General features: G+C 41.7%; 1 protein-coding gene across 7 annotated transcripts in view; it reads left to right on the top strand.

Moving 5' to 3' along the window:
• Positions 1 to 14,056, top strand: part of SRGAP2 (SLIT-ROBO Rho GTPase activating protein 2) — a 223,459-nt gene that overhangs the window by 140,840 nt on the left and 68,563 nt on the right. For all 7 annotated transcript variants that reach the window (XM_069459697.1, XM_069459696.1, XM_069459698.1 and 4 more), the window contains one exon: positions 13,608 to 13,670. In XM_069459697.1, the coding sequence (XP_069315798.1) occupies positions 13,608 to 13,670 (63 nt within the window). The remainder of the gene's footprint in view (positions 1 to 13,607; positions 13,671 to 14,056) is intronic.

Here is a 14,056-nt window from a genome sequence, read left to right as displayed (position 1 = left end):
TAACTTCTGTGTTACTTCTCTAAGAACCAGAGTGGCTGGCTTTATTAAACATATTATGGATCTCATTAAATGACATTTCACAAAGTGTTGCTTCTCCTCCTATTTTTCCTTCCTTTGCTCATTAATTTTTAACATCTAAAGATGCTTGTTAACTGAAACAATTCCAGTAATAGGTTTTACCTGGATGAGTCTCACACCAAATTCATGTTGTTCAATCCAGAGCTGTTTCTAATCCCCAGTGTAGATGTGCTCACCATTTGGTTATGGGATGTGAGCAAACCAGACGGTGTTCTCTATAACCCAGAGGCTTCTTCCACTGGCCCTTTCCCTAAATTTCTGCCACTTGCTGGCCTAGCTAGTATCCTTCTCTCTCTCAGGTTCAGAGTGAGTATTCTCTGCCCTAACACAAAACCTGGAGCTGTAGGCTATGGTCCTATATGATTTGACAGTATAAAGGAAGCATTTCTTATTGGCTTTTCCAGAGAAAGAAAGAAAATAAGCAAGCCAGTAAAAAGAGAGAGAGAAGGGAAAGGAGAGAAGGCTCAGTTCTTACCTTAAGAAGTAGCATGTGGGAGATATTTGTTTGAGGGTGATGAACTTTTGCAGCATTGCTTTGCAAGGGAGCTGGAAAGAGCATTTCAGTTTTTCATGACTGGGAGTTTGAGTTTATAGAATTACTTTAAGAGAACTTTGAACTTGGCCTAAGAATTCTGGGTTGTTCCTTACCCCAGCTCAGTAGCCTACTTTGAGCCAAGAAGGAGGAGAAGGAGTTGAGGAGACGGAGTTGAGTTTTTTGCTCCAAAAACTATGAAGGGTACATCCCTCTTCTGTTCTGGAGTCCTGCTTAGTTTCTGAAAATGCCCTTGTGCCCTGTGAAACAACAGCCTTTTGAGTATATTCCTGCCACTGCTGATGTGAGCTGATTAAACTGGCAGGCAGATGATGGAGGGAATGGTTACATGTCCCAGGCGGGAGGTCATGGCAGTTGGATCTGTGGTTGACAGAGGAATTTCAACACGCATTCAAATCAGCTCCTAAGATAGATTGTCTAAGTTCCCCAGGCCTGCCTCGTGCCCTCCTCGAATACACTTGACTCCTTCTGGCCCACAAGACTCACACTTCAGAGGTTTGGCTTGGTGTCCACAAATCAACTCAGGAAAGTGGTGACGAATAGTGAAGCCCTCTTTGGGAGATACCACAGCATAGGAAAAGAACATCAGATCAAGAATCAGGCGATCTGGGTGGGGACCCAGGGCTCCAGATGGTTTCTTTGTTTATTTTTCTTATTGGTCTAATTCCCTACCACAATTTTGACATTTTCTTCTGGATGATTGTGATCTAAAGAAATAGCTAAGGAAGGCAAATTTTAATTAACATCTGGTTCATGGTCAAAACAATTGAAGTTTTCAGATTTTGTAAAATGATGGGTGCGCAAAGTAGAGAAAAGGAGAAAAAGGGCAGGCATAGTTGTGACAGTGAGCTCTCTTTTCTAGTTCCGTGTTCCATAAGCAGTGCTGAAGAATGCAAAAATATGTAGATAAAATCCTGTCTTTTTTCTTTTTCTTGCTTTTAAAAAAAGTGTGCTTCTAAATGTCTGTGTACTTGCCTAAGAAAATATTTCTCAACCTCTCTGGAATATTTAGGGTTAATTAACAATTAAGAAAACATACCACAAACCTAGTGCACTCTTTATGCCTAGGATTTACATAAAAGGTTGACATGCTGTGGCTTGGAGACCCTAACTCCCTCTCCTCAACTTGCTGGTTTCAACCCTATGTATTTGGCTTCGAAGTCCTAATGCCCCAAGGAATGCGGAACCGACGAGTCCACCCCATCCACAGCTAGAAGGACATCTTGATTAAATTAGTGTCAAGGGGGGGGAAGGAGAGGCACAGTCTCACAAAGGGCGTTTTGAGGAGCCTTGTAGCGCCTGTGGAGAATGAATGTTCTCGTTAAATATGGCCATGACCTGCAGCACCACACATGCTGGAGACACAGCTCAATTGTCCCCAGGAGTTGGGGGGGTGGGGGTGATTGTGGGGAGAGCCCAGCCAGCAGCCATGCTCTTCATCTCGAGTTGAGAAGACAGCCTGGCATGGAAAGGGAAGAATGCAATAAGGCATGCTGTTCTTTCTTTTTGCTATACTACAGCAAGCAATTCTTTGATCATGGTCCTTGCTTTTGGAAGGGATTAAAAAGTGGTTTCCTTTCCTCTGGGTGTTCAAACCTTCTCTCTGCTCTTTGCTTCTCCTCTGGGTACTAAGAGGACTCCTGAAAGCACCCATTGTCTTCAGCCTCTTTCTACCCTCTTCCTTGGGGGCTCCCCAAGAAGATTATTGCCTGAACTCTATAGGGCAAGAACGAGAAGCAGTGCCCACACTTGTCATTCACCCATCATCCTCCTCTTATTCATCCTTAAGTCTGGAGACCAAAGTGAAGAACAGATGGACTGTTGAAGGCTTTCCCGGGACCGCGCAGGTCAGTGGGAAAGCAGGAATGCTTTCTAGCCGGGTAACCCCTTTGGCTTAGTTCCATCTGTACCACGGCCAGGGTGCTTCATGAGACATGCTTTTGCCATTTGCCCTTTGAACTGCCAGCCATCCAAATACAGCAAATGGATTTAAAAGCTGATTAAGTTTTGGATTCCTTTCCTTTCACCAGAATATCCTTACAGTTTATTTTTATAGCTCTGCATATATGATTCTCTTTTGAACAGATGGAATCACAACTTTTCCAGCAGTATATACCTGAGGATTTAAAAAATGATAAATCAAGAATATTCTTTTGTATTATTTCCTCTCTTTCTTGCTATGAAAATTTATGGCCTTTCTTCCCTCCCATCTTTATCCAATAATTATCGGGTACTTACGATATGCAAAGCATTGTACAAGATGAGGAGAATACAAATAAGACAAAATAGCATTGAACAGGAGTTTGTGAGTTCACATTCTGACTCCACCATTTAATAGCTGTTCCCGTGGGCAAATTGCTTGACCTGTCTAAGCTTTAGTATCTGTAAGTACTAAGTGCTTTATGTGCAGCAGGTAGAAGGGTGAAATCTGAGCTGGGTTTTTAGTGAATGAAAATGATTTCAGTAATTAAAGACGAAAAAGTGAGGAGTTGGTGAGTGTGGAGGGGGAGTTGGAGTGGAAGGACATTCCATATGGAAGGAACAGGCTTCAGGATGAAAGCACAGAAATGTGTGAGCACTCTTCAAAGGGTGGTGAGTAAAAGGTTTGGCTAAATCGGAGTGTTGATGAGGAGAGTAGCTGAGACAAAGTTGAAAAGAGCCCTGAATGCCACACTAAGGGCACTAAGAGCTCTGAATGAACACACCTTACTCTGAGAGCTCTAGGGAACCGTGGAAGGTTTATTCATAGGAAAATGTTATCATAGTGCTGCTGTCTCAAAAGGACTGGGCCTCTAATTCAGGGACAGGGTAATAAGGGCCTGTGACGTGCTAGCAGTGACGGGAGAAATGAAAAAGAGACAGATACCAGATGTATCATGAAGGAAAAATCAACAACACGCGGCCACGTATTGGAGAGAAATTAGAAGTCAATGATTACTTCTTTCCATTTTTATGCTAGTGTCACTTAGGAAAGGCCAGTGTGCTGTTATAGAATTTGCGATGGCTGGTACAGCCGACATTCTCACATATGTCTCAGGAACTAGGTGCCCAAATCCTCCTCGGGGCCCCAAATGGCCCTACAGAATACTTTTGTTTGTGTTCATTTTTTGAACTTCTTGTAGAATTCTTACATTTGGTGAACTTAGGGGTCACCAGAGGATCTCTGAGATCTGAATCTGGATTCTTAATAACTCAGCTAACTTCAAAGATGCCGTTTATTTGAGGTAAAGTCAGTCTCCTCTTTCTCTTTCATGGATTGTGGTTTTTGAAAAGCCCCTAAGGAAGTAATGAGGAACCATATTTAAAACCTCAGGCTTGCTTTTCTCTTGTTTGACCAGAATGCTTTGGTTACCATGTCCTGAGAAATGAACAACTTGAAAACAAAAGTGTGGTAAGCCGTCACTATCACCAGTTTCCACTCATTCTTTCATACAGAGCACATTTCAGTACTTATTAGGTAGCCAGAATTGCACTGGACCTGGTGAGAAATACAAATAAACATATAACAATCTGTTTCAGAGTTTAAATTTCGAAGTGTGCTTCTGGAAATAGCAGCTTAGGTAATTCAGATCAACTCTTTTACTTCATTGGAGCTGCTTTCTCCCAAGAGGCATCTACCATTCTAGAAAAGAATGCTGAGAGGTGAGAAGCTGAGCAGATCTTTTAATAGATTGGTAGGCCTACTAGGATAAAAACTGGAATTTAAGACCAAAGAACGGGCACCCTGGTAAAATTCCCCCAGGCTTTAGGACACCAAAAGTATATAACTTAAAAGTAAGAGTAAGGCAGAAATAGACTTCAGCAGTCTCACAAGGATTAAATCCTAGCTTCAAATTATCTTAATCTCTAATTGAATTAAGGTGATCTAGGATAGCTAGTGGCTAGGAGCAAATTTAAATCTTCTCTAGAGGAAGATACTGTTATCCTAGCCCTACTATATCTCTCATTGTTTTTCATATATAATGTTTGGCACTCAATTATAAATAACTAGGCACATGAGGAAATAAGATCTGTGACCAAAAACTAGGAGAAACAACAGACTCACAGGAGATCCAGGGAATGGTGGTGTCAGACACAAACTTTAAGTTAACTATGTTTAATATATTTATGAAATTAAATAAGAACTGATAAGAACGAAACTAGAAATAATAAAGAATCAACTCAAAATGAATCAAAGACATAAATGGCTAAACCTAAAAGACTCTTAGAAGAAAATACAGGTTTAAGTCATCTTCATGACCTTGAATTAGTATGACACCAAAGCACATGCAACAAAAGAAAAAATAAATAAGTTGAATTTCATCAAAATCAAAAACTTCTGTGCTTTAAAGGACACTATCAAGAAAATGAAAAGACAATTTATAGAATGAGAAAAATATTTTCAAATCATTTATCTAATAAGAGTCTAGTATCCAGAATAAATAAAGAACACTTACAACTCAACAACAAAAAGACAAACAACCCAATTAAAAAATAGACAAAAGACTTGAATAGGCATTTCTCCAAAGAAAATATACAAATGACCAACAAGCACACGGAAAGTTGGCTTTATGTTCCTCTTATGGCCAACCCTGGCACATGGGGTGTCAAGAAAATGCTCTCAGGCCAGGCTCATGCCCATAATCACAGCACTTTGGGAAGCTAAGGTGGGAGGATCACTTGAGGCCAGAAGTTTGAGGCCAGCCTGGGCAACACGGCAAGATCTTATCTCTACCAAATATTTTTTAAAAATTAGCCAGGCATGGTGGTGTGCCTCAGCTACTTGGGAGGCTGAGGCAGGAGCATCACTTGAACCCAGGAATTTGAGGCTTCAGTGAGCTATGACTGCCACCGCATTCCAGCCTGGGCAGCAGAGCAAGACCCTCTCTCAAGAAGAGAAAAGGAAAGTGCTCTTTACATAATTGAAACCTCAGGAGTCTCTTCTCTCGACAGTAGGAGTCTAAGACAACTCCAAGACTTCTAAAACTACACAGATCCCTCAATAAATTGGCTTTGCTGCTGAGTTCCTCTTTCTTTTAAAAGTATTTTATCAGCGATTTTCCCAGTGCCCCAGGCATTTCCTGTACGGGTGCTGCTGACTGTTTTACTTCCTACCAGGCTGCCCTCCTCCTCTTGGTAGTCACACTGCCAACTTTCACATGAGCTCTGTTAACTCCTGTTCTTCCAGCCTCCTGGCCCAGCCATCTGGGAGCCACACAGGCACTCTTCCCAACCCCCAGCTCCTAGAATTTCTTACTAGAGTAGGGCATATGCTTTCAAGCACCTTATCATTCTGCCTCTTTTTTCCCCCTCTTCTCTCCCAGTTCCAAGCCACTGATTGCTTTTCCTCCTGAGTTCATTTTACAGCTGCTGAGAGATTTGAGCTCTCGTGTTGCCTGTTTGCTTCTGTGTCTTTTGTCCCTTGTGTCCTAGCCTACTCAAGGGTGCCCACAGTCACCTAGATACCATTTCTATGCCTTTAGTGTCCTGCTTGGGAAATGGGTGATCATTCATCTTCAGAATGACTTTAAGAAATGCTTTGGTGTGAGAGATCAGGGCCTGAAGACCTTACACCCCCACTCAAGTCTCAGACTTTATTATCTCTTTTATTTTAAGGGATGTTGCTTTGAGCACATTTTCTTAGTATTAGGGCAGATCATTCAAAGAGAGTAAAACAACCATGGAGGAACGTTCAGAATATTATAGGACTATGCTGTCAGAGGTCCTAGGAGAGCAGAAGGCCTTTAGCCTCTTCCTGCCCCAACCCCCAACTCCCCTGTCCCAGCCCAGTGGTACTCAATGTTGTCTGGATTGTGTGTTTCCCTGACAAGGGGCTTTGGTCAGTTGTGACAGAGCATACTGAGCATCCACAGAGGGTAGAAGCTGAATCCATGTCAAGGAATGGATGTTCTCCCAGAGCCACTGGTATCACTTGTGGGTTATCAATCAAGTGTTACTGCTCACATATTCCAGAGCTCCTGGAAAAAGCCTTAAGGATATGGCTTTCAGAAACAAGTGCCCTAGAGAAGATCCTAGATTTTATTCAACCAGAACTTGATGATGGGTAGTCTTGGTATTCTGTGACCTAGGTAGTCGGGAGCTCCTACCTTTGGATGTTTAATTTATGACCCCAGTTGAATCACCTAGTTGTACTGCTGAGGATCTTTTCTGTTTAACCTACCTAGAGGAATAGAAGGTAATGACATCCTCCTTAATTTCTTTCTACCACTGCCAGCCCCACCATTTCCTCCTTTCTGCCAAATACTTCTTTCATCTTTATTTTGAGTTTTTGTTTTGTTTTCTTTCCTCAGGAAAATTGCATTATTTCTTACAGAGTCATTGTTACTTTAGTTCTTACTAAAACTGGAGAGAAAAATAGATTGTGCAACAGCAGACATTAGGAAAAACGAAGAACCTTTCCCCCTGTGGGTCCATAGAGCCCTTCTTGGAGGAATCATGTCTGGGAAGTAGCTTCCGGAGGCCTTTGCAAGTCCACATGCCATTAGCATATTTGAGAGTACGTAAGGAGCAGCACAGTACGGTGGAAAGCGTACTCAAGTGGGTGTTGAGAAGGCTAGATTCTAATGTTAATATTAGCTAACATTTGTTGAACATACTAGGTGCTAGATTCTGTTTTAAACACTTTACACAGATTATCTCATTATTATTGTTGCCCTATTTCACAGATGTGGAAGCTGAGGCACAGAGTGGTTAATTAACTTACCCAAGGTCATATAATTGCAGAGTGGAAGCAGGATTCAAACCATGCTCCAGAGCCTGCATGTCTAACCTTCTTCTAATACTGCCTGTGGTCCATGATAGAATACTGACTCTGGAAAAGTCGTTTCAACTTTCTGGGCTCATCTCTGAAGTGTAACCAAAGGGAGTTCACGTGGGTAACCTCTGATAGAGGTTCCACTTTTAATAATCTATGTGAAGAAAATGCCACTATATTGTTTTCTTCTTGTCATTATGTGAAAGCATAGTGTATAAGCCTGAACTAAACTTTGATTTAATTGATTCAGTAGCTGATTATTTTATGGCTGTGGTGTACCCAGCAGTGAGCTGGGCACCACAGAGGATTCAGAAAGATGCTTCAAAAGTTACCATCTGTCTCTTCCATTAGTTTTAGATGGTTTCAAGTTTTAGTAGCTTTGGGATTTTTTTTTTTTTAGACTAAGTTTTTCAGATGATTAAACAGAAATCAAGTTGAGAAACCATTAATATTTCAGAAGATGAATCCTGAAACATGTATTGGGCCTTAAATTGTGTCGAGTTTCTGACATTTTCTTTTAATATATAACTTTGTCACTGGGAAAGCTTAACAATACCCATTAACTTCTGAGTGAAGGAGCTACTGGTGAGATTAGTTTTTATGGTGCTTGAAACTCAAGGGATTCTTTAAAAATGGAATGTGACCGCTTTGGGAGTCACTGATTCTGAAGCAATAGCATTATAACCTGAGATACCTATTACTAATTTAGAAGGGCAAAATTAAAGAAAAAGAATTTACTGTCTAATAGCTGGATTTTTTGAAATCAGATTTCTGTTTCTGGCAAGCTGGATTCAACATCTCACTTGCTCCGGAGTTAGGTTATAGTGTGGAAACCTCTTGGCTAAGATAGGAACAAAAATTGATCTTAAACTGAAAACTAACTTAAAGAAATTTCATTTCTAGTAATGCCTTTCAGATCAGAAGAATTGCATTCTGATGGGCTCAGACATCAGATTAATGCCCATCTTTCTCAGCAGATTGTAAACTTTTAGGCTGTCTGTTTCATATTCAAACCACAAGTGCTTGACACATAATAGAGATTCTATAAATATTTGCTGATGGATTCTTTATTGCTCACTCCATGAAATCCAGCCACTTCTCCCTTGCCAGGATCCAGTAATTGAATCTGCTTTGAAACATCCAATCAGCCACCTCAAGAGGGCAAGTTATTTAGCTCCTGTCTTGGTTGGTGGGCTCTTGCCCTTAAACTGCGATTTTCTTTATTAATTCCACAATGACAGTTTTTTGTATGTACCCAGTCTTTTTAAACCTGTGTATAGTGACTCATTAATGAGTTGTAAAATAAGTTTAGTGAATTAAGACCAACATAAAAAAATAGGAAAGAGTAGGAAATATTACATGTGCTGCACATAAGTACTTTTATTGTAAGCACGCATATTATTCCATGTTACAATAAAAAGTATATTTTTTGAACATCCTGGTCTACCCATCTTCAGGAGGCAAAAGCACCTCTGGTGTGTCCCTCTTGTGGCAGCTCCTAGCCTACCTCTTTATGAAAGTCTTACAATTCAGTATATTTATATTTTATACATCTTTGGGCTCCCCAGAGTATGAGGTCCTGACTGGAGCTCAGCTTTTATTAGAGCCATCAACGTGGTATCCAAACCAATAAGTGAATGCTGAATTCAAAGAGCCTTGCTTGCATATATGCAAGTAGCATGGTCCAGGGGAAATCTGGAAGTCATTCCTGAGCTCTGACCTGCTGCATCATCACCCTCTGAACCCTGCAGCCTCAGCACCCAGCCTCACACTGAGCCACCTATTTTGGTAGACTGAATTAGGTGGAAGAGAGGCCAGACACAGTGCCCACCATCACCTAGCCTGGCCCAGCTGCCAAACAGCCACTCCTTTTAGCCCTGTCCTCCCCAGCAAAAGCGTTTCCGGCAGAGTGCCAGCTCATGAAACTTGGCCTCTTTGAAGTGGTGAGCGAGTACGCCTGAAACCATCACCTTATGTCTGATGGCATTTCTCCTGCTGCCAATACTTAATATAGGGTTATATCCCTTTCCTCTGAAATCTGTAAAAGTAAATTTAATTTTAAACTGAAATTTTTTAACAGTTGGTCTCTGAAGAATCTTTGGGGTGAGGAGGGGATGCTAGCACTGGTAGAGGATATATGTGCCCTTGAAAATTGGATTCGTTTTTGGAAAACTGCTGACACACACAGGCTAATCAGCACAGAACTAAATGGCCCTGCTGTTTCTACCTGCTGACAGGCTCAGTCTTGGGATGAGGCTGAAATTAGCTCTCATCTCACCACATGGCTGAGACATGACTTCCTCTCCCCTCCACCTCTTTCATGCAAATGGGGGGCAATTTGGGGCCTGTCAAACAATACAGCTTTGAAGTGTAGATAGCCAATAAACAACAGCCCCACCTCACTTCCAACTTGGAAAGCACATTAGTGCTCATGTAAATAGAGAATCGGATAATAGGTAATTTCCCTGATGAGAACTGGTTTGAAAACCCTTTCATAATTGATGTTCTTTGGGAAATGTTAACAGGCAATCTAACTGCTGAACCATCCAGGCCCAGGAAATGTACAGATTTAAAGAGGACCGAAGGTGAATGACCAGCCTAGTGTCTGAGTAGCCCAGACCGTGTAGCCTCATGTTTCCATACGTTTCTGCTCCTATATCCTTTCTGTGAGCAAAGGGGCTTTGGAACATCACAGTCTTGAGGAGATGGCGCTGTGCATTTCAGTTCTGTTTCCATGGCTGTTATCTGTTGCAAAAGGAAGCTTCCCTACCCATTTTGTAAGCCCACAACTGGCAGGAGCTGTTGCAATCTCATTGTCTTCTGATCAGCCTCTCCTAGGCAGCAGGCAGAGTGAAGCACACTCTGGCCAAATGGTTGTGGTGAGTTTCAAAATAAAAGAGCCCAGCCTGAGCACACCATCTCACTTCCCATCCCACAGAACGAGCATTGTTAACTGTGCCACATCTCTATTCTAAATTTAGGCATCTTTTTTTTTTCCAGGCAAAGATTACTATGCAAACATTTAAGAGACAAACTTTGCCCAAAGTAATTTCCAACTCCCCCCCCCCCACTTCTATTTGGTTTCCTGCAATGTTTAGATGACTCATTCTCTTCCAAGAAATTTTAAAGAAAAGACATGCAGGCTGTATATTAGTGCACAAAGACTACTCTGTAAATTCTCTTTTTCTTCCCTGCCTAGAAACCTCTTGCTTTTTTATAGGGAACGGAAAGGCTCTACAGTCTTCATTGTCATGTACTCAGCCTCATCAGGTTTTGTTGTTCCCGGGAATAAATGTTCCCCTTGTCTTTGGGTGGGGCCCCCTTGTGGCTTCCCAGCTAGGTCAGCCCCTCCACAGTGGCCAGCACGGAAGCCTTTCCTGGGGCCACGCTTTCCACCAAGGGCACACAGTTAAGGTTTCTGAAATAGAGAACGGGTTTGCCTTTTATCATCTGTGAAAGGAGAGACGCTGACAATTTCCTGCCTCTCGCCTTGTGTCAGAATTGTGCCTGATTGCTAGGGCCTTTATCGTACATTTTAACTGGGTGAGCTACTTGTGTATTCCCAGCCCAACCCTCAGCCAGAGGGAGCGGTAAGTTAGATTGCTTCAGCAGCCTGTTCAAATAAACAGGGATAATAGTTGAGGGGTCCTCCCAACTAATCAGTACATGAAAGGAAACATCTGCCTGGGCTTAATTGCTATTTTATTGGTTACACTTTCCCCCTTCTCCCCTTCTCCCCCCTTCCCCACTCTAGGACTAAGTTATTTAAGTCACGGGTAAGCAACAGGGTGGAGGAATAGGAGCTTTCTCCTTTAACCTCTGCCATTTAAACATAAGGAAGTAGTAAGAGAAGAGGGGAGGCTGGTAGGGGGAGCTGGCCTGGAGGTGGGAGGGCAGGGCAGTGGGAAGTGATACTTGTGGTCACTTCCTGACCCTGTTGCTGACTCTGGGCTGGCAGTGAGTCATTTTGCCTCACTTCACCTCCTTAGGCCTCTGCTGCTTCCGTGAAGCTCAGCATTTCTCTCAATGGGAAGGAGAGGCCGGTATGTGAGAGCGTAGAGGCAGGGCATTCCCTCTCGTGGCTTCTCCCAGCAGTGGAGGTCATTGCATGGGAGACACCGGGAATGGTGAATTTAAGACTGGCAAGGTGCCCCTGAAGCCATCCATTCTGTAGAGCATCTGAGTCCCTAAGGAGAACTTGCTCATTATCTTCTATGCTATGGTGTGTAGCTAACCAACTGTCACTGAAGGAGTAAAGTGGTGTTTGAAACTCATATGGACTCAGGAAGCCAGGCGAAAGATCTTGTAGGATCACAGAATGGCAAAAGTTGGAAAATACCTTAGAGAGGTTTTAGCTGAAGGCTTTCATTTTATGGAAAGGAAAATAGAGGCCCAGAGAGATGAACCAGGTTGTCCAAAGTTATTTCCTTGGCAATGGAAGAGCTGGGAATAGAAAAAGACTCTTGCGGTTGCTAATTTAAGGCGCCTTCCACCCCTTTCCCCACTACCAGGGGTAAAAATTCATGCTTGCTCATGACAGAGGTCACACATATGTTATATTTAATAGTGAATATCTTAATAGAAAAATGGACAGAGAACACCTTAATAGACAAATAGTAAACCATAAAGGAAAAATGAAAATGACTGATAAACATGATTCACTAGAATCAAAGGACTGCAAATTACAATAGGATAGCACATCAAATTGTCAAGACAAGAAAAAAAGTGAAATAGCATTTTTACATGCTGGTGGTGGTATTTTAAATTGGTACAGTTTTTCTCAAGGGCAATTTAACAGTATAAATGAGTAGTCTTTGACCTAGCAATGTTACTTGTAGGAGAAAATAATGAAAGGTGTGTGCATAGATTATATACAAAGTAATTTAATATACCACATTTCTTATCACAGAAATTTGGAAACAAAGTAAATGTCCAAGAATAGAAGCTACATCAATATATATTAAAATGCAATAAAGGAATAATACATGGGGAAATGCTCACAACATATTTGTGAATAAGTTACAAAACAGAGTTTATAATGTCATCCCAATTTTGTAAAAATAAATGAGAGAGATGATTAGAAAAATATATAACAAAGTCTAGAGTGGTGATTTCTTAGTGATAGAAATTAAGGGTTGTTGTTGTTTTCTAAGGTTTTCTACAGTTTCCTTATTTATCACAATAAACATATATTACATTTGTAATCAGAAAAAATATTTTTAAGGTAAAGATGTGTGTGTCTTGATAAAAAGCAAGATATTAATATATTTCTGACATGAAAGTCCTCTTCCTTTCTTTGCCTAGGAGCTAATCTATGGGGGAGTGGGGGGCAGTATTATTCCTTCTGTTTGGAGGGCATTTTTGGTATCTGAATTTTTAGTAGGAAAGAACTAGAAGGAGTTGGCAGAAGATAAAACAAGGGCTTTCCCTCTCAATGACCCAGTGTTGCCAATCAGTTCTATCCCCTACTCTCTTGGGCTTGGCATATAACACTCAGTATAGAAGGTGTGACAGTTTCCTTCCTGCTTCCTCATTCTTCTCTATTTTTTGCTGCTCTCTGTGTGCAGATGTCAGTCTTGGGTGGCAGCAGCAAAGAATCTGAGAGCTACTACTGCTCAGAATTAACCACTTGGAGACCCCTTAACATATATTGTCAGAATCAAGTAACATTAGCTAATCTCGCAAGTAGTCAATATTGAGGTACCACTGCCCTGGGCATTTGGGGTTGAAATAAAGCAAGCGAGAAATATAGTTCCTTCCTGCTTGGAGTTTCCTATTTAGTTAGGGACTTTGAAGTCCTTAAATGTTTATATTCTTTTTCCTATCTCATCCTATTACATACACAACTTTCCTTTGCAATCCTCTGGAATGCTTGACTTACAAGTAACTGAGCAAGTATGTTCCACCTAACAACAGTTGCTAGGTAGGATGTGGCTTTCAGGACTGCTCTTTGGGGACCAATAGAAAAATCAAAGGCTACAACCCTCCCTCCACATGATTGCCTGTGCTAGGCTATAGAAAGGGCACATTTCATTTTATTAAAACTCTTTGAGTAATCTGACCATAATTGGGTCTGATTGGAGTGGTTATCTGATTTGCTGGGTTAAATAATGGGCCTTAATTGAGTCTGGGTTATTTGTAGAGCTGATGCTGCCTTGCCTTGGTTGCCTCCTCCTTCCTCCTTCTGTTTCCCAATTAACCTTCATTCCTCTTTCCTTGCAGAGTAAAGAAGTCGGCCAGCAGCTCCAAGATGATTTGATGAAGGTCCTGAACGAGCTCTACTCGGTAAATCAGATGGGTTGCTTGGCTCTTTAACAAGCAGAGAGAAGCAGCATTTGGCAGCTTTCAGCCATGGTCGCATCAGCAACAGAAGTGAACTGAGGTTGAGGACAGTGCATGGTCCCCATTGGGGGTGACCCCACCCATCTCTTTTCTCACATTCTTATTTTCAAAACTGAATCAGCCAAAAAGTACTTTCTCAAAACAAGATTCCTCCTCAGCTGTGCAAGCTCGTCCTGGCTTCCTTTGGGGCATAATCACTATAGACCAGCCAAGGCCCAGGTCACCAGCACAGCTGACCCCATTAGTAGCAAACAAGGGACCCTGAACCTAATGGCAAGGAACATAACCTGCATTGCACCATTAATATATGCCTCTTGGAAAGTATTTAT

This window comes from Eulemur rufifrons, chromosome 27, assembly GCF_041146395.1.
Source record: "Eulemur rufifrons isolate Redbay chromosome 27, OSU_ERuf_1, whole genome shotgun sequence".
Taxonomy (NCBI): domain Eukaryota; kingdom Metazoa; phylum Chordata; class Mammalia; order Primates; family Lemuridae; genus Eulemur; species Eulemur rufifrons.
Note: the sequence above shows the minus strand (reverse complement) of the source record. Positions and strands in the feature narration are given on the sequence as shown.